The following is a 26,174-nucleotide window of genomic DNA, read 5'->3' on the forward strand; positions in this document are numbered from 1 at the left end:
CGCCTAACCAGATCAAAGTTTTGCCTGAATGGAGCTAACCCGGTGTTCCTGTATTCATTCTTCTGTTTCAGGACTGAAATCACCAGGTTTAATATAACATGATGTTCTCCGTGACTGAAAAAGTGAAGCAATGGTATCGCCCTCCGGATTGACATCTGGCATCTGGTGAACACCTTGACGGCGAGTAATGGAAAATATTCATGTTTGTATGCACCAAGATATGGCAAATTTAACATCATGCAATATTTTACAGGATTGATAAAGTGCTGTAAACACCTGCCTGTCGTGTGTGCACGTCATCCCAATTGACATTTGGGACTTCTGTCCAATTTGGACTAGAAGCACAAAAAGTGTCAGGTTGGTATTCATCAACACATGCGTTATCCGACGCTTGTTTTTATTCCAATGAAATGATTGCTGCAGACCTTTCATGGAGACTGAGCCTGTACGTGCTCTGTTCTTGCCTAAAGTGTCTGCCAGAATGATGTGAGGCTGTTTGAGGCTCCGCTATGGCACTTCCTTGCGGGGTTATAGGTAAACTTCCTACAAATGTTACGTTGTATAACCTGATGCGTTCCATCTACTGTCTGATGACAATATATAGACATGTTATTAAAAGAGTAACTCAATAACCAATATGGTTACCATGGTGAAGGCACAAAAATAGCTTCTTTTTTTTTTTTTTGTAATTACTAATCCTAAATAAAAAAACTTTTATGTGGCGCCTTCTAGTGGCAAATACAAAGCACTGATTCCGCATCATTCATTTCCATAGCTTGCGTTCAAGAATTTGGTTTATAATGCCAAATAAATTCCAAATAGAGGCACGTAAATAGTATTATAGCAAAGCCTGCTTTGTACAATCTTGGAAATATATTTTTCAAGTAATATTAAATAATAACACGATTTTTGTTCTCTCTCCCTGCTGTCTTTTTCATTTTCAGATTGATGCAAAATGGCCACGGGTGCAACAAAGGTTATGTTGCTTGGATGTAAAGCGCTCTACGGTGCAGGTTTTTTCTAAGCTTAATTGAAGGCAGAAAACGGACTGGAGATATTTTGTTTCAGCTTTTTGAACGAGACTATTTTAATTAAAATGTCTTATTTTAAATGAAAGTGTGGTCTGGTTTTGTGGTGCACTTTTTTTTAACTTTACCTTTAACACCTTGACCTTTTGTTACATTTTTTCCAGTGATGTCCTGCAAGATTTTCCCAATGCAAAATCACATTGCCGTGATAAATTTACTTGACAATTTTGTACAGGTCTCCTGCCAATATTTGCTACGTCATCATTCTCAGAAAAGCCTCACCACGTACCGGTACATCATTTAGACTTTCAGTCACACAAGAAAAAACACATACACAAAAACTCTTTCATGAAACTCATCTGATAGTGACAATTATGCCGCTTTTCAGGAAGAGAAAGCACAGAGGAGTATTCAGAAGTAACCTCCCGCTATTTATATATTCATGCAGGTGTGTATTGAGGCAACAGGCTGACTGGCAGGATGACATGCTGCCGCTCGTGGGCTGCTCTGCATGACTAAAACCACGCCTCCATCACTCACTGTCTAAAAGTCAGCCATACTTCTCTTTTTTTTCTCCACCCCACCTCTCCCCGTCACTTTCTGTTCCCTGTACGTCTTTTTCTTTTTGTTCAACTTTTAATTGTCCAATCCGGTGCAAAAGGATGGCGGAGATGGAGGGCCTCGAGTTTGGGAAGTCAGACTTTGTTCTGTTGGATGAGGTGACCATGGATCAATTCATGGAGAATCTCAAATTGAGGTATGTGTTGGTTGTAGTGGGGAAGAGGAAGCTACAGATGTATTTAAAAAAACCTGCATTGTGCAACTTATAGCGGCTTAGACTGCTTGTCATTTTTTTCAGTAGTAAGATGAGTTTTTAAATTATGTTTAAAGGACATCCGACGTCTCCGGACAAGTTGTGTCCTTAATTTGTAAAATGGCTTCAAATGACTTCTACTGAGCGCATTTTACAAATATTCCACCGCCCATAGCTATATTTTACGTTTTAAGACTTATGCTGAATGTTCCGGGAGTTTTGTTTTTGTGTTGGTGACGAGTCCTCACCCTACGTCACTGAAGGAACGCCCCCGACCGAAAAAAGGACACATTGTAGCAGTCCTTCCATCAATGCATTTTGCTGTACTTGTTTGGTCTGAAAACTTCGTGTTGCACCCAAAAGAGGCAGAAGAGGGCGACAAAGCACGAAATTGGCCACTTCCGGGTTCATTTTTTTTGCAGATTTTGGACACTTTAAGTCATTTTTATTGGTGTTTTGCATTTGACTAAAAATATCACACTGCGTGTTTTGGGTATTTTAGATGCTATAAAACCGTTTTTCTGATTTCAGTTAGGAAACAAAAGTGATGTCGGTTGTCCTTTAAGTGTTGAAAATATACCTCAAGGTTCTTTTTTTTCTCTTATATAGGCATTACCGTAATCCCAGACAACCACAATTACACATAAAAAAATGTCTAAAAGTAGTGTTTATGCCACAATGACGCAAATGCAGCCATTGATTAATCAATAGAAGTGAAAGGCCTCTTCGCCCAAAAAATGTAATCAATGAGCCCGCGAGTAGATTTAACAAGGCTCTGACCTAAGTTTCATTTCCTGCTTTCAGTGTCTACCACCACTCACTGTTGTGCCATTTCCTCTCAGCTATTTACATCCAGCATCTTTACACATTAAAAAAATGGATTATTTGAACCAAATTATAGAGGCATACCTTTTTGTTAGTTTATTTCAATGTAATTTTTTTGAGGCGAGACAAATTTAATATTTTCATTTTGTATTTGGGAGGTGAAAAAAAGGTGATGCACAAACATGCGGTCTCTTGTATGCAAACAGGTTTGAGAAGGGTCGGATCTACACCTACATCGGCGACGTGGTGGTTTCCGTGAACCCGTATAAACAGATGGACATCTACGGGAAAGACGCCATCGACGCGTACCGTGGCCGTGAGCTTTATGAAAACCCACCTCACCTCTATGCCGTTTCTGATGCCGCTTATAAGGTCATGAAAAGACGAGCCAAAGATACCTGCATAGTCATATCAGGTCAGTTCCGAAATGAATACATCTCTTGACGGAAGAGTTTGTTATACAAGAAATAAACCACGCAGGGGTTTTTGCTCCTGGTGTGGTTTGCAAGTGTATACCACAAATGAGAGTCAAAGAAAATAAATCATGCAATTTGAGTAAAATAAATGCAATCAGGAGAAGAAAAGTAGCGTTACATACCTGCAAGATGAATAAAAGTTCAAATCTATTTTACAGCAATGCATTTTATATATATTTTTTTGTGATATAAACAAGTAAAATCCCGTTGGAAAATGTGCCTTTTCAATTTTTTTTTTATTAATGCATTTTTTAAATAGGAGAAAGTGGTGCAGGGAAAACAAGCCATTACAGTAAACACAAATGCATTTTATTTAATGCATTTTTTTTATTTTTTTGTGATATAAACAAGTAAAATCCTGTTGGAAAAAATGTGCCTTTTTCAATCTTTTTTAATCAATGATTTTTTTTTTAATAGGAGAAAGTGGTGCAGGGAAAACAGAAGCCAGTAAATACATCATGCAATACATTGCAGCTATCACAAACCCAAGTCAAAAGGCAGACGTTGAAAGGTAAGACAAGACTCATTCAGTGCCAGACGTGTGCAAAAATGTGTCCACTCCAGTGCCAGGGTTTTTGTCATTGTCACTCAAATTCCAGCACCCAGAGAATATTGAGTTTTAGGACTGCATAAACATTCAATACAGCGTTAAAAACCTTAGATTCTCTTCTTTCATCAGAAAAAGAGAGTTACTTCCTAAATTATATGAGTCTGGGGTTATATGAGCTTGAAATGAGGGCGGCTTTACAAAATACAATACATATTGATTTATATAGCGCTTTAACAACAGCTGAAGCTGGAGCAAAGCACTGCTAGAGCAAAGAACGAACATGGACAAAAGGCAAATGCTGCCCCCTCGTGGAAAGGAAAAAAACATTGCCAGCGCTTTATCTGCACCCCGCAAGAAAACCAAAACCCGAACAAATTCTGGAATGGCGCTCTACACCATATTTTCAATTCAGGAATGGCAGTGAATGAGTTAAGAAACAAATAAAGGAAATTCAACAAATACGCACAAGTTGAGAAAACAAAGTTCAATATTGGTGCGACTATCTAAATTTCGACAGATATTCTCTATTGAAAATGAAGCAAAAATAGGGGATGGTCCTTTTTTCGTGTTAAATCAATTGCTGATCATTTTTGTCATTTGCCAAAATATTCCGGACCATCATCATCTCTTTGCTTATGTTACGACACTTCATTTTTGACCAAAAAAATACCCATCTTTTTGCTTATGTCCCTTTTAAAATGTCCCTTTTGCCTCCCCGCTGTCGCTCCCAACAGTGTGAAGAACGTGCTGCTCAAATCCAACTGTGTTCTGGAGGCTTTTGGGAATGCCAAGACGAATCGTAACGACAACTCCAGCCGTTTTGGCAAGTACATGGACATCAATTTCAATTTTAATGGCGACCCCATGGGGGGCCACATCAACAACTACCTGCTGGAGAAGGTGAGAGGATTGGCTGCTCGTGGGTTTGTTAGACTTTAAAGGACAACCGACACCATTTTTTCATGTTTTCTAACTGACATCAGAAGAACGTTTTATAGCATCTGAAATACCCAAAACATGCAGGCTAACATTTTTAGTCAAATGCAAAACACTAATAAAAATGAGTTAGTGTCCCAAAACGACTTTAAAATGACCCCGGAGATGCTGAGTTTCAGAAGGTCCCGCCCCCTTGTTCATGACATCACGCCAGGACGTCTTGCCTTGCTCGTAATCAAAACAATGGCTTCAGATTCGGAGAAGATGCTTTCTTGTTACTCATCTAGTTATGAACATGATTTAAATAGTTCTGAAGAGGAAAGCATACATGTTTGCAATCGATTAAAGAAGTACTTGCGTATCAATTTGAGCCGTCAGGACTCCAATGTAGCACTCAGAAAATGCACAAGATGGCGCCCAAGCTTCTTTGGAAATGGACTGATTTGTCTGCTGGGAATTTGTGTCAACTAGTATCAAATAGTAGTCTTGGTGCAACACACAATGATTCACCATCGCGTTAGTTATGTGTTTTCCTTCTAATTTCGGCATCAACACGCAACAAACAAGTTTTCCGTACCAAGCAAAGTACCCAAAATGCATTGTGTGTCGCTTTCTCAGTCAGGGGCGTTCCTGACGTGACGTCACGTCAGGAATCGTCACCGACTCGAAAACATGACTTCCTGAATATTCAGCGCGAGTCTTAAAACATAAAATATAGCTATATATATATATATATATATATATATATATATATATATATATATATATATACAGTAAAGTCTCGTTATATCGATATTCAAGGGAGTCTGAAAAAATATCGATATAACCGGGACTATCGATATATCCGACCCTGTTTGCATGTAATTTTCTCCGTGCGTGCATAGAAATAGTATCGATATAACCGGGACTATCGATATATCCGATATCGATATAACGAGACTTTACTGTATATATATATAAAATGCCCTCAGTAGAAGTCATTTGAAGTGATTTTACAAATTATGGACACAACTTGTCCGGAGGCATCGGTTGTCCTTTATGTTATATTTTAAACCCTTTTGTGGACCACCGTAACCATTTTCTTTCCATCTTTTGCACATGACCCACTCAAGTCTCGGGTTGTTCACCAGCAGCAAGGAGAGAGGAACTTCCATTCGTTTTACCAGGTGGAGTCTCATCACGCCTCATACAAAACCTGAGAAGCGGCTGTTGGAATTGAAATCGACTGAACGTCGCATGCGGTGTACGAACCCATTCATAACTAGCGCGCTTGATTTGTTGTGCCCTCTCAGTTTTTACGAGGGGGATCGAAAGAAACCATGTCCTCATGTTACCTGCAAAGTGACCCAAGCGCTTACGTGTACACCAAAGAGGGAGCGGCAGCTACTGTGAGTTAATTTCATTTTATCTGTCAGAAATTCAAACAAACCCAAATGAAGAAACGGACATTTTCTCTTTCCGTAGACTTGCAACAATGATCTCTCAAGCCACAAAGCTGTCGTTTACGCCCTGGAAGTGATCGGCTTCACCAAAAAGGAAATTCAGTCCATTTATCAAATTCTAGCTTCCATCTTGCATCTTGTGAGTATAATAAGAACCAAATTGCCCTGAATTCAAGTGCAATGCTATTCTAAACGTCCTTTTTTTAATTGTTGTTTTTTAAGGGTAATATCCAATTTGGGAGCGATGGTGAGAATGTAGAAGTTTTAAATCCCGAAGCCGTGAAGCACATCTCAGAATTGACGGGCACCGACTCCGATGATGTCATCAAGAGCTTGCTGTACCGCACTGTGGCCACCGGTGGCGGTGACGTCATTGAAAAGGGGCACACTGAAGAGGAGGCCTGCTTTGGGCGGGATGCTTTTAGTAAGGTGCGTCATCTTCACATATTGACGGATTGATTTAACTCATTCACTGCCAGACGTGTGCGTATCCACTCCAGTGCCAGGGTTTTTGTCATTGTCACTTGAATTCCAGGACCCACAGAATATTGAGTTTTAGGTCTACATCAACATTTAATACAGCGTTAGAAACCGGAGATTCTCTTCTTTCGTCAGAAAAAGAGTTAATTCCTAAATGATATAGGTCTGGAGTTATATGAGCTTGAAATACGGGCGGCTGTCCAAAATACAATGCAATACATACTACATACTGTATTGGTTAATCGCTGGCTATCTAGCTGGCTGTCGATTGGCTATCTATTAGCTAGTTAGCGCGCTTTCTATCTTTTTGAGTTACTTCCGGATTGAGTGAACGCTGGCGCGTGTGGCTGCCGCTGCTCACCCACAGAAAAACGTATCCTGTGACTGTCAAGTGACCCTGAGAGTTTTGAAAGGCGCTTGTAAATGAAATGTATTATTATTTTTATTAAAAACAGCTGAAGCTGGAACAAAGCGCCAACATGGAAAAAAAGGGAAATGCTGCCCCCTTGTGGAAAAAAAAAAAAAGAGCTTTATCAGCACCCAAGCATGAAAAAACAAATCCCTAACAAGTTCGGGAATGGCACTCTGTCATATTTTCAATTCCCGTGAATGGGAAATTTGTTCATGACAGTGAATGAGATAATAATAATAGTAATATTCGTAATTTTTTATTTGACACGCCCTTTAAATCAACCTTGGCCTTTCTCAATTTATAGGCTCTCTACGAGAGACTTTTCGCGTGGATCGTCGGCCGCATCAATGACGTCATTGAGGTCAAAGGCCACAACCCAGTGCTACATGGGAAAAACACTGTCATCGGTGTGCTGGATATTTATGGATTTGAAATATTCGACAACAACAGGTTGGAGTCCTTTTTGCAATTCAAGGGTCGTGGCAAATTCAAATTTATCCGGCCTCTCGTGTTTATTCATCTTTTTTTGGGGCTAGTTTCGAGCAGTTTTGCATCAACTATTGCAACGAAAAGCTTCAGCAACTTTTCATCGAGCTGATCCTCCAACAGGAACAAGGCGAATATAAGCGAGAGGGGATCCAATGGCAAGATGTAAGGAAAATACAGTCAAACCTCGGTTTTTGAACGTCTCGGTTCTCATCCCGTTCGGTTTTCAACCAAAAATGTCATATTTTTTATGCCCCAGTATACAACAGAAATTTGGTTCTCAGCCAAACTGAGTGCATCTGAATGCATCACTCGACTACCCTCCGCTTCCTTATACGTCACTTCCTGCCCGGCACATTAATATTGTTGTTGTTTTATTTTTGCCAAAATGCAAACATATTTGGTTACAATCTCCTGAATAGTATGATTTTAAAGCAAGCAGAGGATGGTTTGAAAAGTTAGTTTGCCCAAAGACAGCTGGGATACGTGCCAACACGCAGACAGATAGAGAGCTTTTTATGCAGATCTTAATGTTGATGTTAAAAATTGGTGAAAATAAAACATTACAGTTTGTTTTTATGGAATTTTACACATGACCTGCTCTATAATTAAGTTTTTATCCGGTTTATGCTGTGAAATCGTTAAAAAGTTGTTTTCTAGCCTGAACGGATTAAGATTTTTTACATTGATTTGAATGAAAAGTGCGGTTTTGGTTTTTGAACAAATCGGTTTTCGAACAGGTTTCTGAAACGGATTATGGTCGAAAACAGAGGTATCACTGTAAACTCAACTTGCATTGATGTCTCTCTGTCTTTTTTTTTCCAATTAATTTGTGATTGTTACTTATTTATTTTCTTTTTTTTGCGCTCATCATTGGTGACCCAGATTGATTACTTCAACAACCAAATCATCGTCAATCTCGTGGAGCAGCAGCACAAAGGGCTTATCTCCATTCTGGATGAAGCTTGTCTCACTGTCGGGAAAGTTACAGACACCGTGTGCCTGGACAGCATGGACGTCAAATTGGCGCAACACCCCCACTATACCTCCCGAAAGGTGAGAGTGTAACCTCAACTGAATTGGGGTGGGCTCAAGGTCAAGTCAAAGTCAGCTTTATTGTTAAATATGCTAATATGCATGACATACAGCACAGATGAAATTAATGTCCTCTCGGACCCAGCGTGCAAGGCACTTATAATGACTTGGACAAACATAATAAACATGAAAACGGCAATTTGCTGGGATAGAGAGGAGGCGCTGCGTGTTCACGTGCCGCCATCTTGGGAAAAAAAAAACAAAAATAACAAATATGACAACACAAAGACACAGAGAGTCATTCTTTCTTCAGTACTTGCTGTACCCTCTTTGTGACATGAAGCAGTTCGAGATGAAGGGGTGGAAGAGCTTCAAAATGGTGGATGTTGTTCAATGGTTTTGGATTTTATTATACTGTATTTCGTTTTGTACATTTGCTCTGTAGGTTAGCCTGTCGTTTATTTGTTTGATTTTAAATACTATTTTATTGTTGTTGACATTCTTTTTTTTAATTTTACCTAATATGTATTGTTTTAATTTCAGTTCACAAATGAAACTCGGGGAAAAATGTCAAATCCGTTTTGCACCAAGTACAGTAAAGTCTCGTTATATCGATATCGGATATATCGATAGTCCCGGTTATATCGATACTATTTCTATGAACGCGCGGAGAAAATTGCATGCAAACAGGGTCTGATATATCGATAGTCCCGGTTATATCGATATTTTTCCGGACTCCCTTGGATATCGATATAACGAGACTTTACTGTAGTAACAAAATATACTTTTTCAAATTGGATTTACCTTTTTACCTTTATTAGTCTCACAGTGGAGAAATTTACATTTCACAGCAGCAAATAATAATAATAATAATAATAATAATAATAATAATAATAATAATACATTAGATTTTAAGCGCCTTTCAAAGCTCTCAAGGACACTTTACAGTCACAGACAACCATAGGTACTGTAATAAATAAAATACAATCACAAATAGAATGCAATAAATAAAATACAATTATAAATAGAAAGAGAGAAAACTACAAAGTTATTAAAGGAAGATGAAAAGAATGAAAGAAGTAGAAAACAAAATACATGAGCTGCTAGAAAGGCAGCCACTCTCATGCCGCCATCTTGAAGTCAAAAGAACAAAAAAAAAAACTAAATAACAAATATATGACAACACAAAGGCACATAAATTGAATCCCCACAAAAAGTAAAAAACGAAATCCCCGATATTATGTAAAATAAACCATATGAACCTTCCGAATTCGACGGAACAGACTTTTTAAACCAACTCAACGTAAGTGCACTTTCGCGTTTCTGCCACTAGAGAGCATAGTTTCCCTATTGTTCAGCCTTCAGGTTAGACGAAAACATATATTCTGTATATATTTTTATATATGTATATATATATTTGTTTTCTTTTTTTCTCAACCTTAAAATGTTTTATATTGACCTTTATTATGGGGAAATTGTTTTTGACCACCACGAGCGCTCGATCACCTGTGCATTTTCTGTATTTGATAGCTGTCCATGTTAAGCGCTTTGTTAGGCGCTATATAAATCAATATGTATTGTATGTGTAGCTCACCCCGACCGACAAAACCATGGACTTCCAGAAGCATTTCCGGATCCGCCACTATGCTGGAGATGTCACGTGAGTTACCCATTTTGTGTTTATGTATTTATTGATTATTTTTTTTGTCTTGTGTTTGTGGGCCGGGCTCGATCCTGGCTGGAGAAAGAGGCAGGATTCAGGAGCATAATCCATCTGATCCTATTAAGAGGTCAGTTTAGGGCTTTTGGAACAGAAACGTTTCAGTGGAGTTATTACTGTTTGTGCAGTTTGAATGAAATATCGTACGTCAGGGTTGAGCATTCAAAAGCGAGATTGTCACGTGCAATCAGCACGATCAGACTTGTGTTTCAGCTGTACCGGCATACTAAATGACGTATTGATGCAGGATTTCACGTCCACAATCTCGTGGATGTTTATTTGACCATGACCGCAGCTCTGCCTCGCCATCCTTAACTGTAACTGCTCACCTTCTTTCATGCGTTGACTGATGCAAAATGTCACAGAGGGCAGATGGGGGGTGGATTTTGTTTGAGAATATATCATGCTTTCAATCTCGAGAGAGGAAGGACAATAATATATCGAGTGACCACATCAGGAAACGGGCAGGATGGGGATGCTGGAGTGAAGGAGATAGCCTGTTTGACTTATTATACAGTGTGTGACACTAAAGTAGGATTTGTTAAAGGTATTTTTTTAAATTAAATGTTATTATTATTATTATTATTATTACTTGATATGATCATTTACATTGTTATTGAAAAAATGACTGAAGAACAATATAAATGAGTTTAATGCAGGATTATTATTGGTTCAGGTTAGCATGTATATTATAGATTTATTTCCGCCATTTTGTTGTTTTTATATCTTTTCATGAATATATTTTTTCCTTTTTATGTGTGTCAATATGACAATGCCAATCGAAAATATCGATGAGAAGGTTTCTTCAGCCGTCATCTGTACAAAAGTGAAGGTTTCGGACGTTTCGCCTCCTATCCAAGAGGCTTCGTCAGCGAACTTTCGAAAATATATAAACATTTCTTCTTCTTAGGTGCGCCTTATATGTGAAGTAATATTACCAGCCTCTACTGTAGCGCCTTATAATGTGGTGTTCCTTGTATTTGGAAAATGCTATATATTTATATATTATATGTAGAAAACATTTTTCATTTTTTAAAGGTGCGCCTTATATTCTGCTGTGCCTTATATATGGATTTTTTTTTTAAATGAAGCTGGGTCCGAGAAGAGAGTAATTGCATCTGTGCTGTATGTCATGCATATTAGCATATTTGACAATAAAGCTGCCTTTGACTTTGAAAATCCGGTATATATTTTGCATTAACTCCAGCTGTCTTTCCCCCTGTGGATGAACATATTATGTAATCTGTGCCATATTTTGACATCTTCACCTCTGATGCGCTCAGAAAGCCACCCAAACATTTTGCATGGAGCAGACAGATTAAATTAGTTGACGGTACAGTTCACTTCTTTTTTTTTTTTTTTTTTTACGCTAACCCAAGCATGAGTTGTATTCCCGTTTTGGAAATCTGCTACGCAATGTTGCTTTAATCCTTAAAAGCCAGTTGGAAGCGAGAGCGAAATAACTCACGAGGTAATGACGTGACTCTCTGGGTCAATCTGTGTTACTCGGTCTCACTTGTTTGAATTTGATCACGATTCTTGTCTAAGCGCTTTTTAAGCCTGGCCGCCCATGTCCAATCTGAACTACTTTTAGCCCTCAAGTTTTTTTTCCTAACGCTTCCTCTCTCTCTCTCGCCGCCTATGCCAGATATTCCATCGAGGGCTTTTTGGACAAAAACAAAGACCTGCTTTTCCAAGATTTCAAGCGCCTCATGTACCACAGGTGCCAAACACGCCATCACCGTTCCCTCTTGACTTTGTGTAAATTTAACCCCACCTCCCATTTGTGTTCTTTCAAAGTTCCAACCCAGTGATGAAGGAAATGTGGCCCGATGGTCAACTCGGCATCACGGAGGTCACCAAGCGACCGCTAACAGCAGCCACGCTGTTCAAAAACTCCATTGTCGCATTGGTGGATAAACTGGCCTGCAAGGTTGGACGATCTGCTCTCCCTCCTTTCGCCACTTCTCTCCTTTTGCCACTTCTCTGTTTGTCCACAAACCGCAAGGACCATATTTAGCGCTATATAAATCAATATGTACGTATGGCATTGTATTTTGGACAGCCGCCCTCATTTCAAGCTCAAATAACCCCAGACCCATATAATTTAGGAATTAACTCTTTTTTTTCTGATGAAAGAAGAGATTCTAAGGTTTCTTACGCCGCATTGAATATTTATGTCGTTCTAAAACTCAATATTCTGTGGTCCCGGAATTTCAAGTGACAATGACAAAAACCCTGAATGAGTGAAAAAAGTGAGATGTTATACAGTACAAACCTCTGCCGCTGCTCACCCACAAAAAAAAAAACTTTATCCTGTGACTGTAAAGTGACCTTGAGAGTTTTGAAAGGCGCTTAGAAATGAAATTATTAATATTATTATAAGCTGTGTTGCACTACCACAGGTCAATTGTCACAGCAGTTTTTTTTGACAACGATACTAGTGCAGCGTGTTCTACCGGAAACAAATTCCTTGTGTGTTCTACATACTTGGCAATAAAGATGATTCTGATTCTGATTCTGACTCACAGTTGGCAATCGCTGTCCATCAATTAGCCTTTATTTTGAAAGCGCATTGCTCAAAGTGGCAAGTCAATAATGAACAAACAACTCTGCACTCACCCTTTTCATTTATTTTTTCTTCAGGAGCCGTATTACGTCAGATGCATCAAGCCAAATGAGCTGAAGTCGCCGTTGCTGTTTGACGACGCTCGCTGCCAACATCAGGTGGCCTATTTGGGTCTGCTGGAGAACGTCATGGTGCGCCGGGCTGGTTTCGCCTACAGGCAACCTTACGCTCGCTTCTTGCAGAGGTAAGAGACGATCATTGCCACATTAAAAAAAAAAAAAAAAAAACAATTTCTGACATATACCATTTTACTCAAGGTATAAAATGACGTGCGAGTACACTTGGCCCAACCACCTGATGGATTCCGACCGGGAGGCCGTGGAAGCCATTGTCAAACAGCACGGTTTCCAGGACGACGTAGCATACGGCCACACCAAGCTGTTTGTGCGAACGCCTCGATCCCTCTTCACTTTGGAACAGGAGCGAGCCGCCCTCATCCCCATCTTGGTGCTCTTCTTACAAAAGGTTGGCATTGCTAGCATGCGGAACGGAGTTACGTAAAAGTCTAACAGCGAAATTAGCATGTCCTTTATTTCTGCTAACGACCTAGCCGGATGAGCGAACAGGGAACTCTCGCTCGTGAATTGGGAGCTCAGTGAGTCACTAACTGTGTCTCCAGGTATGGCGGGGCGCTCTGGCTCGTATGAGGTGTCGGCGAATGAGAGCCATTTATGCCATCACGGGCTGCTTTAAGCGCTACAAAGTCAAGACCCACTTCTGCGAAGTGGAGCAACGTTTCGCTAATGTCAGAAACATGGCCGACTACGGAAAGAGCGTCCAATGGCCGACTCCGCCTGCCTCTCTGAACCAGTTTCACACCATCACGGTTATGCTGCATCGCAGGTCAGGAACGTCGTATTTCGCTCGTGGAATTGGGTTCTTTCCAAATCATCACCAAAGTCTATTGTCTTTTTTTCTCAGGTGGTGGGCGAGACAGATGGTGAAGAAAATCCCGCCGTCAGACATGTTTGAGATTCGAGCCAAAGTGGCCGCTTTGACTGCTCTTGGCGGAGAGAGGAAAGATTGGGGCTGCAGCAGAGCCTGGGAAAGAGACTACCTAGCTAATGTAAGGACTCCTAATGTGGGATTTGTACAGTTGCCCTCATTTCAATCTCAAATAACTCCAGACCCATATCATTTAGGAATTCTTTCGAAAGTTGTATGCTGCATTGAATCATAATGTAGTCCTAAAACTCAATATTCTGTGGATCCTGCAATTTGAGTGAAAATGACCAAAACCCTGCGATTGGCTAGCAACCAGTTCAGGGTGTCCCCCGCCTCGTGCCCGAAGACAGTTGGGATAGGCTCCAGCACACCCCGTGACCCTGATGAGGAATAAGCGGTACGGAAAATGGATGGACGGACGGATGGATGGATGTTCTCAGATGACGATTGTCTTGGAATTTCCCCTTGGCCACAAGCCCTTTTACTGCATCCTTGTGACTATAAAGACAAAGACGATGCAAATCGATTGCCTTTTCTATGCCTTTTAAACATTTTCTCCACATAAACTTGCTAAATGTAACCTAAATGACTTGCTCTGTTTTAAGACTCCACGATAATCGTTTATGAAATTCCACTCAGCGCATGTGAGACGACCAACGAATCCCACCCTCTGATCTTTAAGAAGCTAATCTGATCTTCTTTGCGGGTTCACGGGGTTTCCGAGTTGCCTTCAGGGATGGCTGGCACAACTTTTTACTACAGTCCCTGAGTCACTCCTTTCATGTATTTGTGACGGCTCGTGACTCAAAAGTCTCATTCGGCGCCGCCGGCTTCACGTGATTGGAGTTAATTCTACCGAGACCTATAAATGCGTGTCATTCAGCATGCGCCTATTAAAGAACAAGTACACAGAGGTAAACAAGTAGGGCAAAAGTTCCAAAGCTATTCAAAGCTAGCTATCCATTTGCTATCTATTTGCTGTATATTAGATATCTGGCTACCTAGTTGGCTTCTTAACTGCCTACCTAGCTAGCTACTTAGCTAGTTTTCTATTTGCTGTGTATTAACTATCTAGCTGGCTATCGGGTTGGCTATCTGGCTGGCTACCTAGCTGGCTACCTATCTAGCTATCTATTTGCTGTCTATTACCTATCTAGCTGCTATCTGGCTGGCTATCTAGCTAGCTATCTATTTGTTATCTATTTGCTGTCTATTAGCTATCTGGCTCTCTAACTAGTTATCTATTAGCTATCTTGTCAGCTATCTGTCTATTAGATAGCTATTAGCTAGCGAGCTAGCTTTCTAACTATTTGAGTTATTCCGGGTTGAGTGACCGCTGGCGCGTGTGGCTACCGCTGCTCACCTACAGAAAAAAAATATCCCGTGACTGTAATGTGACCTTGAGAGTTTTGGAAGGTGCTTATAAATAAAATGTATTATTATTATTATTATTATTATTATTATTAAAGCAACGGTTTGCATTCAAGAGAACAAAGCAGGCATCATTTGACGTATGTAAAAAAAGGGTCACGCTTAGGTCAAATTAATTGTTTCTAGTTGCATTCAGCGGATGAATTCTCGTAGCACTTTTTGTTTCACCCGCATGTCCAGCTGTCATTTATGTGGTGTTCCGCAGGGCTCAATTTCGGGGCCTCTTTTTTTCTCACTATACTTCCTCCCATTGGGTTCCATCCTAAGCAAACATGGTATTTCCTTCCACTGCTATGCAGATGACCATCAGATCTATGTCCCACTAAGCAAAAAAAAAACCATTGTCACGTTTCTATATAAATCAATATATATTGTCTTGTGTTGTATACACTACCCGCTATTCCCGAGTGAGAACCCATCTAATCTATGCAACAGCAATAATACAACGCTTTGATCCCCCGCAGGTGCGAGACTGCCCTCGATCCAGTTCCGGCTTTGCACGCTTCTCCAGGGAGCTGAGGAACAAAGACGAGTACAGTCAAGTCCTTTTCTCGGGCTTCTGTAGGAAGGTGAATCACATGGGAAATACCCGCAAATGAAAACGTGCTCACTCGCTATCACTGTGAAAAGATTCAAGAACTTTTCTTTTCGTTTTCTTTTTTACACTGTGAAAACTACAGGAAATGTTTTACTCTTTTTCTCGTAAATACCACGATGAAAATAGAGAAATAATTGTGATTGGGACGAATGTGCTTTTATAGCATCTCCCAGTGTTTGCTAATTGCTATTTTTACATATGGAGGCCGGCGGAGTTAACGCTTTAAAATTCAGATGATTTCTTTAATACAGTAAAGTCTCGTTATATCGATATCGGATATATCGATATTCCCGGTTATATCGATACTATTTCTATGCACGCACGGAGAAAATTACATGCAAACAGGGTCGGATATATCGATAGTCCCGGTTATATCGATATTTTTTCGGACTCCCTTGAATATAGATATAACGAGACTTTACTGTACTTTTTTCATTTCTGTCCAATGAGCCGAACGTTCGCAACTGTTTTCCATAGCTGGAAACATCCTGTGAGTAATTGAAAAAAAGCCTAAAATTATAAACCGTAATCCTTTTTTTCCCCTCCTTGTGCTCTCTCATAGGTGAATCGGTTCAACAAGAGCACCGACCGCGGCGTCCTCGTCACAGACAATTGCTTCTACAAATTAGAGCCAAAGAAACAATTCAAGGTCCTTAAGAGAATTCCCTTGGACACCGTAAGTCGTCAACATGCGGTGACCCACACGTCAACATGCCTTCCATATTGGATGTGGCAAAATGTAGTGATTGTCGATGATGGTTGCTGCTCGGTTAAAAATCGACAAACAGATAATTCAGCGCTCGCTACGGACGGAGTGATAGACCAGCGGTCTACTTCACGTGATTTATTCTCTTAGCGTCTGACCTGGATAAGACTCTCAGCCCTCAGTATGAACAACGGTGCCTAATGGCGACTCTCTTTAGCCCCTCTATTGCCGCTGCCCGATGATGCCGTTTAACCTCTGGCTAACCACTAACAAATGGCCCCCTCGTGGAAGGGAAAAACATTGCCAGAGGTCTGACCAGCGCTTTATCGGCACCCCCTGCAAGAAAAACCAAAACTCGAACAAATTTGGGAATCTCTGGGAACAAAATTCACCAATAGAAACATCTCAGAAAAAGCTCACATGGGTTTCTTGTTGATATTCACAGCTAACAGGACTGAGCGTGACCAGCGGGGTTGACCAGATGGTGGCGCTACACACCTCCTCACAGGACGACGTTCTGCTGTGTCTCCAATCTGGGGAACTCTGTCCTAACCGGGACCGTGTGGGTGAGCTGGTGGGAACGTTGGTGGACCACTTTACACGGTCAGTGATACTTTAGGTGCAGGGGAAATTACAAGTGTGTATCCCAAAAAGTAATTTCTCATAAGAAACCATTAAAATGAGAATAATCTGCTTCCTGGTCCCCATAAAAGATAATTTTCTACTTTCCAATTTTCTGAGCCTTAAAACTACATAAAAGATATCTTATTTTATGTATAATAAATATGCTATGGTATTATAATTAAAGAAAGAAACTGTACAATAGTCGTTTTATTTACCTTTGTGATGGTCGTTGATGGCTTGATGGAATGGAGCGGCTGGTTTCCTCAGCATTAACCACTTGATGAGGAACGTAGCCTTCTTCTTTCACCATCTTGAGGAATGATCGATCCCTTGTAGGTGCTTTCCCTGCGATAATTTTACATAGTTCCTCATCAATTGTGTTCTGTTTAGCTGGGTTGAATTATCCTTAGAATGATCAAAGTTGAAACGAGTCCACTTCCACCTCCAGTTTCACTGTTTTCTATCAATTTAGTCACTCTCTCTCTCTCTGTTGTTTGCCTGTCTCTTTAATGTTTAAACCACCTCCCCTCACTGCTGCATTCTTGACCAATCACGTGGCTTGAACCGACGAATGGGGGCGGGGAATAGAGAACCAAAACAAGCCGGCTGCCATTTTCTTTTAGGAGAACGGGCTTGTTCGCGAACGACACATCACTCATTGTGGCAGCTCCGTGTGTATCACAAAAAATAGTTTGTATGTCAAGGTAAAGTTTTCATAAATTTAACATTCGTGAACCGAAAAGTTCGTAAGCCAAGGGGTTCGTAAACTGAGGTATCACTGTACTTTTCTTCAAAAACATTGCGAGGCTACGCTAACGGATGCCACACTTTGAAACTCAAAATTATTTCCTCTCTTCCTCTTCAAAGGCTTCCAAAAAATCGATGAAGGTCATGTCATATGCAAATCATATTCTTGGCATTCATCACTGTCATCGGGTCGTCGTCGTCGTCGTCGTCTGTACTGGCGCACCTGTTGCGAAATCCCGCCGCGGGAAGGAAAGCGACACGGTGGCATTTATCACATCCGTGACTGCCGTTTTTTTCAATGTTATTACAAGGCCGCCGCCGCATTCATCTCGCGGATGCGCCTGCGTTTTGTTTTCATTTTCACCCTGCGCACTAAAATAATGCAGTTGTACATTTGATTGCTTGGCCTTCAGCATTATCACCCGCGACATAAACGATCTAACTCGCTCATGTCCAGGTTGTTTGACTTTTTAATATCTTTTTTGGGGTGCAGTGGGAGGCTAGAGGCCATTTGTGAGGCAATTTTATTAGTTTTACATTATTCTGTTGTTTTTTTTTTGCTTGGGATCACTGAGACAGCTGCATTGCGGTGATGTGAAGGCTCCAGTCGGGTGTCGGTGTCAGAACCCCCCTCTCTCTGTCTCGCTTGCTTTTGTGGCACCATCTGTGGTGAACGGAGAAAGGTCATGACCCTTGATGAAGGCTGCTCAGCAAAAGAAAGCTTATGAAACGAAAGTCAGCGCTGAGTTGTGGTCCTGAGCCCACCAAGTGTAAAGAGAGATAAAGTTGGCGGCATGGAGAATGAAATGTCAGGAAATGAGATCCTTGAGTGGAGACTCAATACCAAGACTGACAATGAAGCTTCGTGAACCAGATGTAGTATTTTGACCCTCCTCTAGATTGATGAAAATGATTCTTCAGCCGTCATTTGGACTTCTTTGAAGGTGTCGGATTTTTGCTCCTCATCCGAAAAGCTTCGTCAGCGAACTAAAGCTTTGCTGGTAACTCTGGCCCGATATGTATCCCGAATGGACAGAGGTGGCGGTGCCAGACCTGTGCACTGATAGGTCTTTGTTCTAAGTTTTTTTTTTTTTATAATAATACATTCAATTTATAATCACCTTTCAAAAGTCTCAAGGAGCTTATAAATTGTATCTAATTGTTATTATTATTATTATTTTATTATTAATATTATTATTATTGTTATTATCCCATAATATGCAAGTCACATATACTGTAATTTGGCAACTAGCTAAAATGGACTCTGACAATATAAATGTTGGTCTTCTTTCTTTCCCCCCGAACATGAAAAAAAATTGAATGTACATTCATAAATTGAATGTATTATTATTATTATTATTGTTATTGTTATTATTCCATGATATGCAAGTCACATATCCTGTAATTCGGTGTTTTGGCGACTAGCTAAAATGGACTCCATCAATATAAATGTTGGTCTTCTCTTTTATTCCCCCGGAACATGAACAAGAAAAAAAAAAATCAACATACATTCATAAATTGAATGTTATAATAATAATAATAATTATTATTATTTTTTATTTGTATTTTTATTTTTATTTGTATTTTTACTTATTTATTTAATATATTTATTTTTTGTAAATATGTTTATTTTTATTTGTATTTTTATTTATTTATTTATTTAATATTTTTTATTTTTTTTAATTTTTTTTTATTATTATTATTATTATTCCCGTGAAATGTTTGCGCGGCAGCCGAAGTGCGGCGATGCATAAAACTGGGTCACCGAAAGCATCGTTTGAAGCAGCTGCTTGAAAATGCGACTTGGAAATGCGTCATGTTCCCTGGGTGAAACGCGTCCTTTCCTCACATCGTGTGTCAATCTCTCCTGAATGCCCCCCGCGTGTCCTCCAGGCCCCTTTTCTCTTCCTATCACCTCGTTTTTCTTATCACCGCTACCCAGAATGTCAGCACACTGTTGGAAATAGTTCCAAGGTGCAATTCAGACTAAATTTAACCACAAGGCCCATTTCACAGCATTATTCTGTATCATATATACTTGCAAGGAAGTCATGTGGATTTTGGAGGGGGGGTTGAACTTGTGGACCATCTGCTGGGACAGCTGGAGGTGCAGCGAGGGGGGTATGAGTGAGCTCAAAGCAGGATTTAAGGTATGATCTGAGAGCTCGGGCTTGTTTTTTTTAAGGGTGATTTGGGGATTTTTGGTCATTCCATCAACTTGAGACATCTTCTGGCCCTCCCCCCCCCTTTTTTTTTGTGCCGTCAGAGTGAGTCTTCTTACAGTGATACCTCGGTTTGCGAACCCCTTGGCTTACGAACTTTTTGGTTTACGAACATTAAATTTATGAAAGTTGGCATACGAACGTTTTTCGTACACGGAGCTGCCTCAATGACTGATGTGTTGTTCGCGAACAAGCTCGTTCTAACAACAAAATGGCAGCTGACTGTCCTATATTCCCCGCCCCCAGTCCTCGGTTAAAGCCACGTGATTGGTCAAGAACGTAGCAGTGAGGGGGGGTGGTTTAAACACTAAAGAGACAGGCAGACAACAGTGAGAGAGTTTCAACTTAGTTCAAAGGCAGAGTCTAGACTGCAAGGTTAAAATATCTCATCATTCAGGCTCCACAAACATCCCGCACAAGCCATCTGTACACTTGCAAAAAGCTATCAACCCAGCTAAACAGAACACAATTGATGAGGAACTAGATAAAATTATCACAGAGAAAGCACCTACAAGGGATCATTCCTCAAGATGGTGAAAGAAGAACGCTACGTTCCTCATCAAGTGTTTAATGCTGATAAAACCAGCCACTGCATTCCATCAAGCCATCAACGACCATCACAAAGGTAAATAAAACGACTTGATTATACAGTACAGTTTGTTTCTTTAATTATAATACCATAGCACATTTATTATACATAAAATAAGGTATATTTTGTGTAGTTTTAAGGCTTAGAAAATTAGAAAGTAGAAAATTATGTTTTATGGGGAGCTGGGAACGGATTATTCTCATTTTAATGATTTCCTATGGGAAATTAATTTTTGGGGTACACACTTTTTGCCTTACACAATCTGTCTGGGAACAAATTAAGTTCGTAAGCCAAGGTATCACTGTATTTGATTGAACGGGACCATGACGAATCAGCTTGGTCACCTTGTTGACATCTGACCTCGTTGGCCGGCCGATGTCATCGCTCATACGTTGTCACTAAGAGCGGATGTAAACAAAAAGCGGCCATTTTAAATTGTCTGTAAGTGCTGTTGTTACCCCTGTTCCGAAATAGCCTTGTCCATTTCCGTGCCGCCCCCCCCCTCCCTCCTCTGCTTTTTCTCCCTCGTTAAATGTCCTCAATGCCTGTCAAAAAGGCTACCGAGCTTCCGCCCTCTCATCGGTCCGATCCCACTTCTGGCTCCCCGCTGGTCCCAACTTTTGATTTGATGGATTAGGATCAGTGGTCGTAATGCGGTTTTCATCATATGGTGGAGTTACTATAGCAACAGCTTTGAACCCAGGTGGAAGTAAATAGTGTGTAGACTGCTGACCTCGTTTCTTACATGCGGTTCTAGCGTCGACGTAAAAGCTGGCGCGGGATTCACAAAATAACACAGCTGATAGATAAAATTGAAATACAATTTTATTTCAGAAATGTCACATAGTAAAAAGTGAACTTTTGAAGTGAATTTGAGGTCATTCTAAATTGACCTCAAATCAAAGCGAGATAAACAAGCGCTTCAGCGCTGCGATGATGTGACTAAGGCGAACGTGAGCACCTCGGCTCGATCAAGCCGAAAATCAACATCAATCTTTGGATTTAGTTTTGTCAAAATCAGAATCTTTATTGGTCAAATACGTAGAACAAACTAGGAATTTGTCTCCGGTAGAGCACGCTGCATTAGTATCATCATACAAAAGACATGACAAATTAGTATGGATTTGCTTTGGATCAGTAGTGCCTGCCTGAGGGGAGTCGCTGGAAAAGGTGGTGAGCAGGGTGTTGAGGGTCCAGTAGGATTTTCCGTGCCCTTGTCTATTTTTTGATAAAAGACTTTTGACTGCGTGTTTGCTTTCAACATTTAGCTTGTAGTAGACGTGCACATTCCAGAGGATCAAAGCATCCTTTTTAGCAGTGGATCCTGATCCACTGCTGAAAAGGATGCTTTGATCCTCTCCTATTTCATCTAGAACTGCTTCATGTCACAAAGAGGGTACAGAAAGTGCTGAAGAATGAATGACTCTCTGTGTCTTTGTGTTGTCATATTATTTATTTCAGGGTTTTTTTTGTGTTTACTTTATGTTACTTCCGGGTTGAGTGAACGCTGGCGCGAGTGGCTGCCGCTGCTCACCCGCAGAAAAAAATATCTTGTGACTTAATAATAATAATAATCATACATTTAATTTATAAGCACCTTTCAATTAAGTATCCTTGAGTTTTGAAAGGCACTTATAAATGAAATTTATTATTATTATTATTATTATTATTATTATTATTATTATTATTATTATTATCATTATTACATCCATTTTGAAGGCCGAATCGTCACGTCGACGCTTTAGACACTCAGTACGAGTGAGTCATCATTTAGCGAGTCCCTGCTGACGTTTGAAATTTTCAGCAGGGGGGGGGGGGGGTGTGAAAAAAAAGCTTGTGAATACTCAAGTATGATTCACTCAGTTGTGAATGAATTTCATTGGACAAGCCGCTACTTGGGATGTTTTGAGCGCCAACTGCCACTCGCGGCTCAGTTACAAGAAGACGAGGACGCTAATAGAATCGCGTTGTTTTCCAACACCTCCGGTTAATACGACGTACGTGCGCTCGTCAGCGTGACCAACTGTTGCATTCGCACATAGAAAAGCGTCAACGTTTTTATCAGCCGTTTATGCACCTCTCAGAAGGAATTACGCATGAGATGATCGCTCAATGAGCCATTTAGGTTTTGACCGTCTCCCCCCTACTGCGTTTTATTAGCTCTTTCGCTGCCATTCCCGCATTTATTCGGGAATTGAAAAGCGTGATGTGGAGCTCCATACCCGAATTTTTTCGTTTTTTTTTTCATGCTTGGGTGCCGATAAAGCGCTGACCATGGCCTCTAGTAATAGTTTTCCCTTCCACGAGGGGGCAGCATTTGCCTTTTGTACATGTTAGTGCTTTGCTCCAGGTTCAGCTATTGTTAAAGCGCTAAAAAAATCAATATGTATTGTATTTTGACCAGCCACCCCCATTTCAAGATCAGATAACTCCAGACTCATATAACTTAGGAATTAACACTTTTTTTCTGATGAAGGAAGAGAGTCAAAGGTTCCTTGCACTGATTTCAATGTTTATGTCGTCCTAAAACTCAAGATTCTGTGGGTCTCTGCAATTTCAATGAAAATGACAAAAACCCTGGCACTGGCGTGGACACATTTTTGGCAGTGAATAAGTTAAAAAAACCTCCAAGATTTCGTTCATCTCTTTATAGTCTTGAACATTTTTGTCAAAACTCATAATTTTATTGATCGACTATCTGATGAGTAATTTTATTGATCGACTTTCTGATTGATATTTATTGCAAAGTTGTATTGATTTCCATTCATGTTCATCTCCTTTATGTCTTTTCAGCGTAAGAAAAATCTCATTAACTGTCAAGGTGTGCCCGTCGGGTATCCGGCTGCACATGCGCGGCAAACCGAAGACCGTTACCGTGGAAACCAAGGAGGGTTTAACTCATGCTGATTTCAAGAAGAGTAAAGAAGGTTTCATCCTACTTGTTCCGGTGAAATGAGGCAGAGATTTTTCGACGGAAGCGGAACCTCCTCCAAAACTCGGTACTCTCCAGTTGACACAAAACAAATTTTAGGTGTAAACAAATGTTTTAGCTTTGAGCATTTTAGAAACGATTCGAACTATGAACTCTTTCCTGAAATAAGTGCCAAGTTGAACAGAATAAGTCGTTCAAGTGGTTCGTGTGCGATGCATTCCGTCCACCCTGTTGGATTTATCTTGAATCCGAAGCATCCGACTGCAAAAAAAGTGGCCGAAATGATTGGATTGCATTAGCCTTTATTAGTCTCGCAGTGGAGAAATGTACATTTCTCAGCAGCAAAGTGATGAAAATAAGAGGAAAAGAAAGGAAGAAGTCGTAAAAACAAAATACAGGACCTGCTGTAAAGGCAACCATTCTTGTGATGCCATCTTGAAGTCAAAACAACAACAACAAATAAAATAATGTGACACAACACAAAATACACACAGTCATTCAATCTTCAGCACTTTCTGTACCCTCTTTATTGTATGAAGCAGTTCGAGAAGAAAGAGATGATCAAAGCATTCTTTTCACCAGTGGATCAAGGACATCTTGGTGAAATGCGCACATCTGCTACAAGCTAAATATTGAAAACAACCACAAAGCTACAGCATCCATTGACGAAAAACAGATTGTCTAACGTCTCCTTTGCCATGTAAATCCGCTTCAATTCCAAGCAGCGACAGTTCCACATCTGCATCGGCCACGGAAATCCGCCTCAATTCCAAGTGAGTGAAGTGATTTTACAAATTATGGATGCAACTTGTTCGGAGGCGTCGGTTGTCCTTTAAAGCACCGTGCAATTCCATGACAGAGAAGATGGCACCTGGTCTTTCCTCTCTTTAGGGATTACCCGTCGCGCAGTTTGGATTTTGTCATGAGTCGGGGAGGATTTAGCATCGTATGTGTCCCGGAGATGTTCCACCACCCCACCTACTCTCCTAAATCCTCTCAGGGGGGGCACACCCGCCATTGCTTTGGAGAGCCCAGCAGGGTTTTCCCCTGCATCCCTTCCATTATCAGACCCGAGGAGAGGTCACATGTTGGAGATTACAGTTACATGAAGGGCGGGATTGCTATTCGCTCGGTTCTCTCCAAACTAACATGGCGACAGACCCCAAGCGCACTAATCTGGACAGATTTGAGGGACCAATTGAGTTGAATTGGGTTATTTTTAATGTACAGTGATACCTCGGTTTACGAACCCCTTGGCTTACGAACTTTTTGGTTTACGAATGTTAAATTTGTGAAAATTTTACCTTGGCATACAAACTTTTTTCGGGATACACACGGAGCTGCTTCAATGAGTGATGTGTCGTTCGCGAACGAGCCCGTTCTCCAAAAAGAAAATGGCTGTTGACTTTTTTGTCCTCTATTCCCCGCCCCCAGTCTTCAGTTAAAGCCACATGATTGGTCAAGAACGCAGCAGTGAGAGAGTTTCAACTTTGATAGTTGAAAGGCAGTTTCAGTACAGTTTAATTATTTAATTACAATACCATAGCACATGTATTATACATCAAATAAGATATATTTTGTGTAGTTTTAAGGCTTAGAAAATTATAAAGTAGAAAATTATGTTTTATGGGGACCTGGGAACGGATTATTCTCATTTTAATGGTTTCCTATGGGAAATTAATTTTTGGGATACACATTTTTCGACTTTCATACTCTCTCTGGGAACCAATTAAGTTCGTAAGCCAAGGTATTCCTGTATTTATTTGGGTAGATGATCAATAAGGTCCCCCTTTATTCATCTTGCACTTCAGAAGGACAACATATACCCCTAAAACAAAAAAAACTCATCACTTTTCAGAGCAAAAGAAAAATAATAAAAACTAAATGTAAATTCAAAGAAGCTAAAGTCAAAATGTAACATCTAATAACTGGCGATTAATCCCAAATTATGTTAAGTGTCATAGACCATTTCCAAAGTATTATTTCGGCGGAGGATCAAACACTGATTTTTTTCCTTGTGCATTTATTCTGCACTCATCATATTAATATCTACGTCGCAATTTAAATGAGTTCCAAGAAAAAAAAAAAATCATCCGGTAATGGAACGTGGTGATCTCAAGGCACGTGTTTCATTCTCGTGATGATGTTCTCCCAATGTTCCTCCTTCCACTTCAATCAAGTTTTATCAATTGAATTTAATATTTCTTCCTGCTATGATGTCAGGAGGCCTCTTTTGCAAATTATATCATCAAATGGGGGCTTCGGTTCAGAGTTTCTGGCTAATGCCCTCAAATATTTGGATAATATTTATAGATACGTGTGTGTGTGTGTGTGTGTGTGTGTGTGTGTGTGTGTGTGTGTGTGTGTGTGTGTGTGTGTGTGTTTAGATGTCTCTGTCCTTCCCTCTGTTTCGCTCTCTGTCTCTCTACCTGTCTCTGTCTGTCGTCTCTCTCTCTCTCTCTCTCTCTCTCTCTCTCTCTCTCTCTCTCTCTCTCTCTCTCTCTCTCTCTCTCTCTCTCTCTCTCTGTCTCTCTCTCTCTCTGTCTC

General features: G+C 40.4%; 1 protein-coding gene across 4 annotated transcripts in view; it reads left to right on the forward strand.

Moving 5' to 3' along the window:
* The first annotated feature begins 1,204 nt into the window (after nucleotides 1–1,204).
* The window catches only part of myo1g (myosin IG), a 37,393-nt gene continuing 12,423 nt past the window's right edge, over nucleotides 1,205–26,174 (forward strand). Inside the window, exons 1-25 of one of the 4 annotated variants that reach the window (XM_089022889.1) lie at nucleotides 1,205–1,319; nucleotides 1,477–1,577; nucleotides 1,690–1,785; nucleotides 2,874–3,082; nucleotides 3,561–3,654; nucleotides 4,428–4,593; nucleotides 5,742–5,795; nucleotides 5,922–6,017; nucleotides 6,094–6,210; nucleotides 6,294–6,500; nucleotides 7,268–7,413; nucleotides 7,500–7,614; nucleotides 8,335–8,505; nucleotides 10,074–10,144; nucleotides 11,853–11,927; nucleotides 12,005–12,137; nucleotides 12,851–13,017; nucleotides 13,091–13,298; nucleotides 13,453–13,676; nucleotides 13,755–13,899; nucleotides 15,674–15,778; nucleotides 16,370–16,483; nucleotides 16,959–17,116; nucleotides 23,489–23,694; nucleotides 24,209–24,573. In XM_089022889.1, the coding sequence (XP_088879015.1) occupies nucleotides 1,691–1,785; nucleotides 2,874–3,082; nucleotides 3,561–3,654; nucleotides 4,428–4,593; nucleotides 5,742–5,795; nucleotides 5,922–6,017; nucleotides 6,094–6,210; nucleotides 6,294–6,500; nucleotides 7,268–7,413; nucleotides 7,500–7,614; nucleotides 8,335–8,505; nucleotides 10,074–10,144; nucleotides 11,853–11,927; nucleotides 12,005–12,137; nucleotides 12,851–13,017; nucleotides 13,091–13,298; nucleotides 13,453–13,676; nucleotides 13,755–13,899; nucleotides 15,674–15,778; nucleotides 16,370–16,483; nucleotides 16,959–17,116; nucleotides 23,489–23,651 (3,033 nt within the window). In that variant the 5' untranslated portion in view covers nucleotides 1,205–1,319; nucleotides 1,477–1,577; nucleotide 1,690 and the 3' untranslated portion in view covers nucleotides 23,652–23,694; nucleotides 24,209–24,573. Of the gene's footprint in view, nucleotides 1,320–1,441; nucleotides 1,578–1,689; nucleotides 1,786–2,873; nucleotides 3,083–3,560; nucleotides 3,655–4,427; nucleotides 4,594–5,741; nucleotides 5,796–5,921; nucleotides 6,018–6,093; nucleotides 6,211–6,293; nucleotides 6,501–7,267; nucleotides 7,414–7,499; nucleotides 7,615–8,334; nucleotides 8,506–10,073; nucleotides 10,145–11,852; nucleotides 11,928–12,004; nucleotides 12,138–12,850; nucleotides 13,018–13,090; nucleotides 13,299–13,452; nucleotides 13,677–13,754; nucleotides 13,900–15,673; nucleotides 15,779–16,369; nucleotides 16,484–16,958; nucleotides 17,117–23,488; nucleotides 23,695–24,208; nucleotides 26,006–26,174 lie in introns of those variants that run through there. The other 3 variants (XM_089022886.1, XM_089022888.1, XM_089022887.1) reach the window with 3 other exon arrangements.

This window comes from Hippocampus bargibanti, linkage group LG20 (genome assembly GCF_051943395.1).
Source record: "Hippocampus bargibanti isolate YZ-2025 linkage group LG20, ASM5194339v1, whole genome shotgun sequence".
NCBI classification, from domain to species: Eukaryota; Metazoa; Chordata; class Actinopteri; order Syngnathiformes; family Syngnathidae; genus Hippocampus; species Hippocampus bargibanti.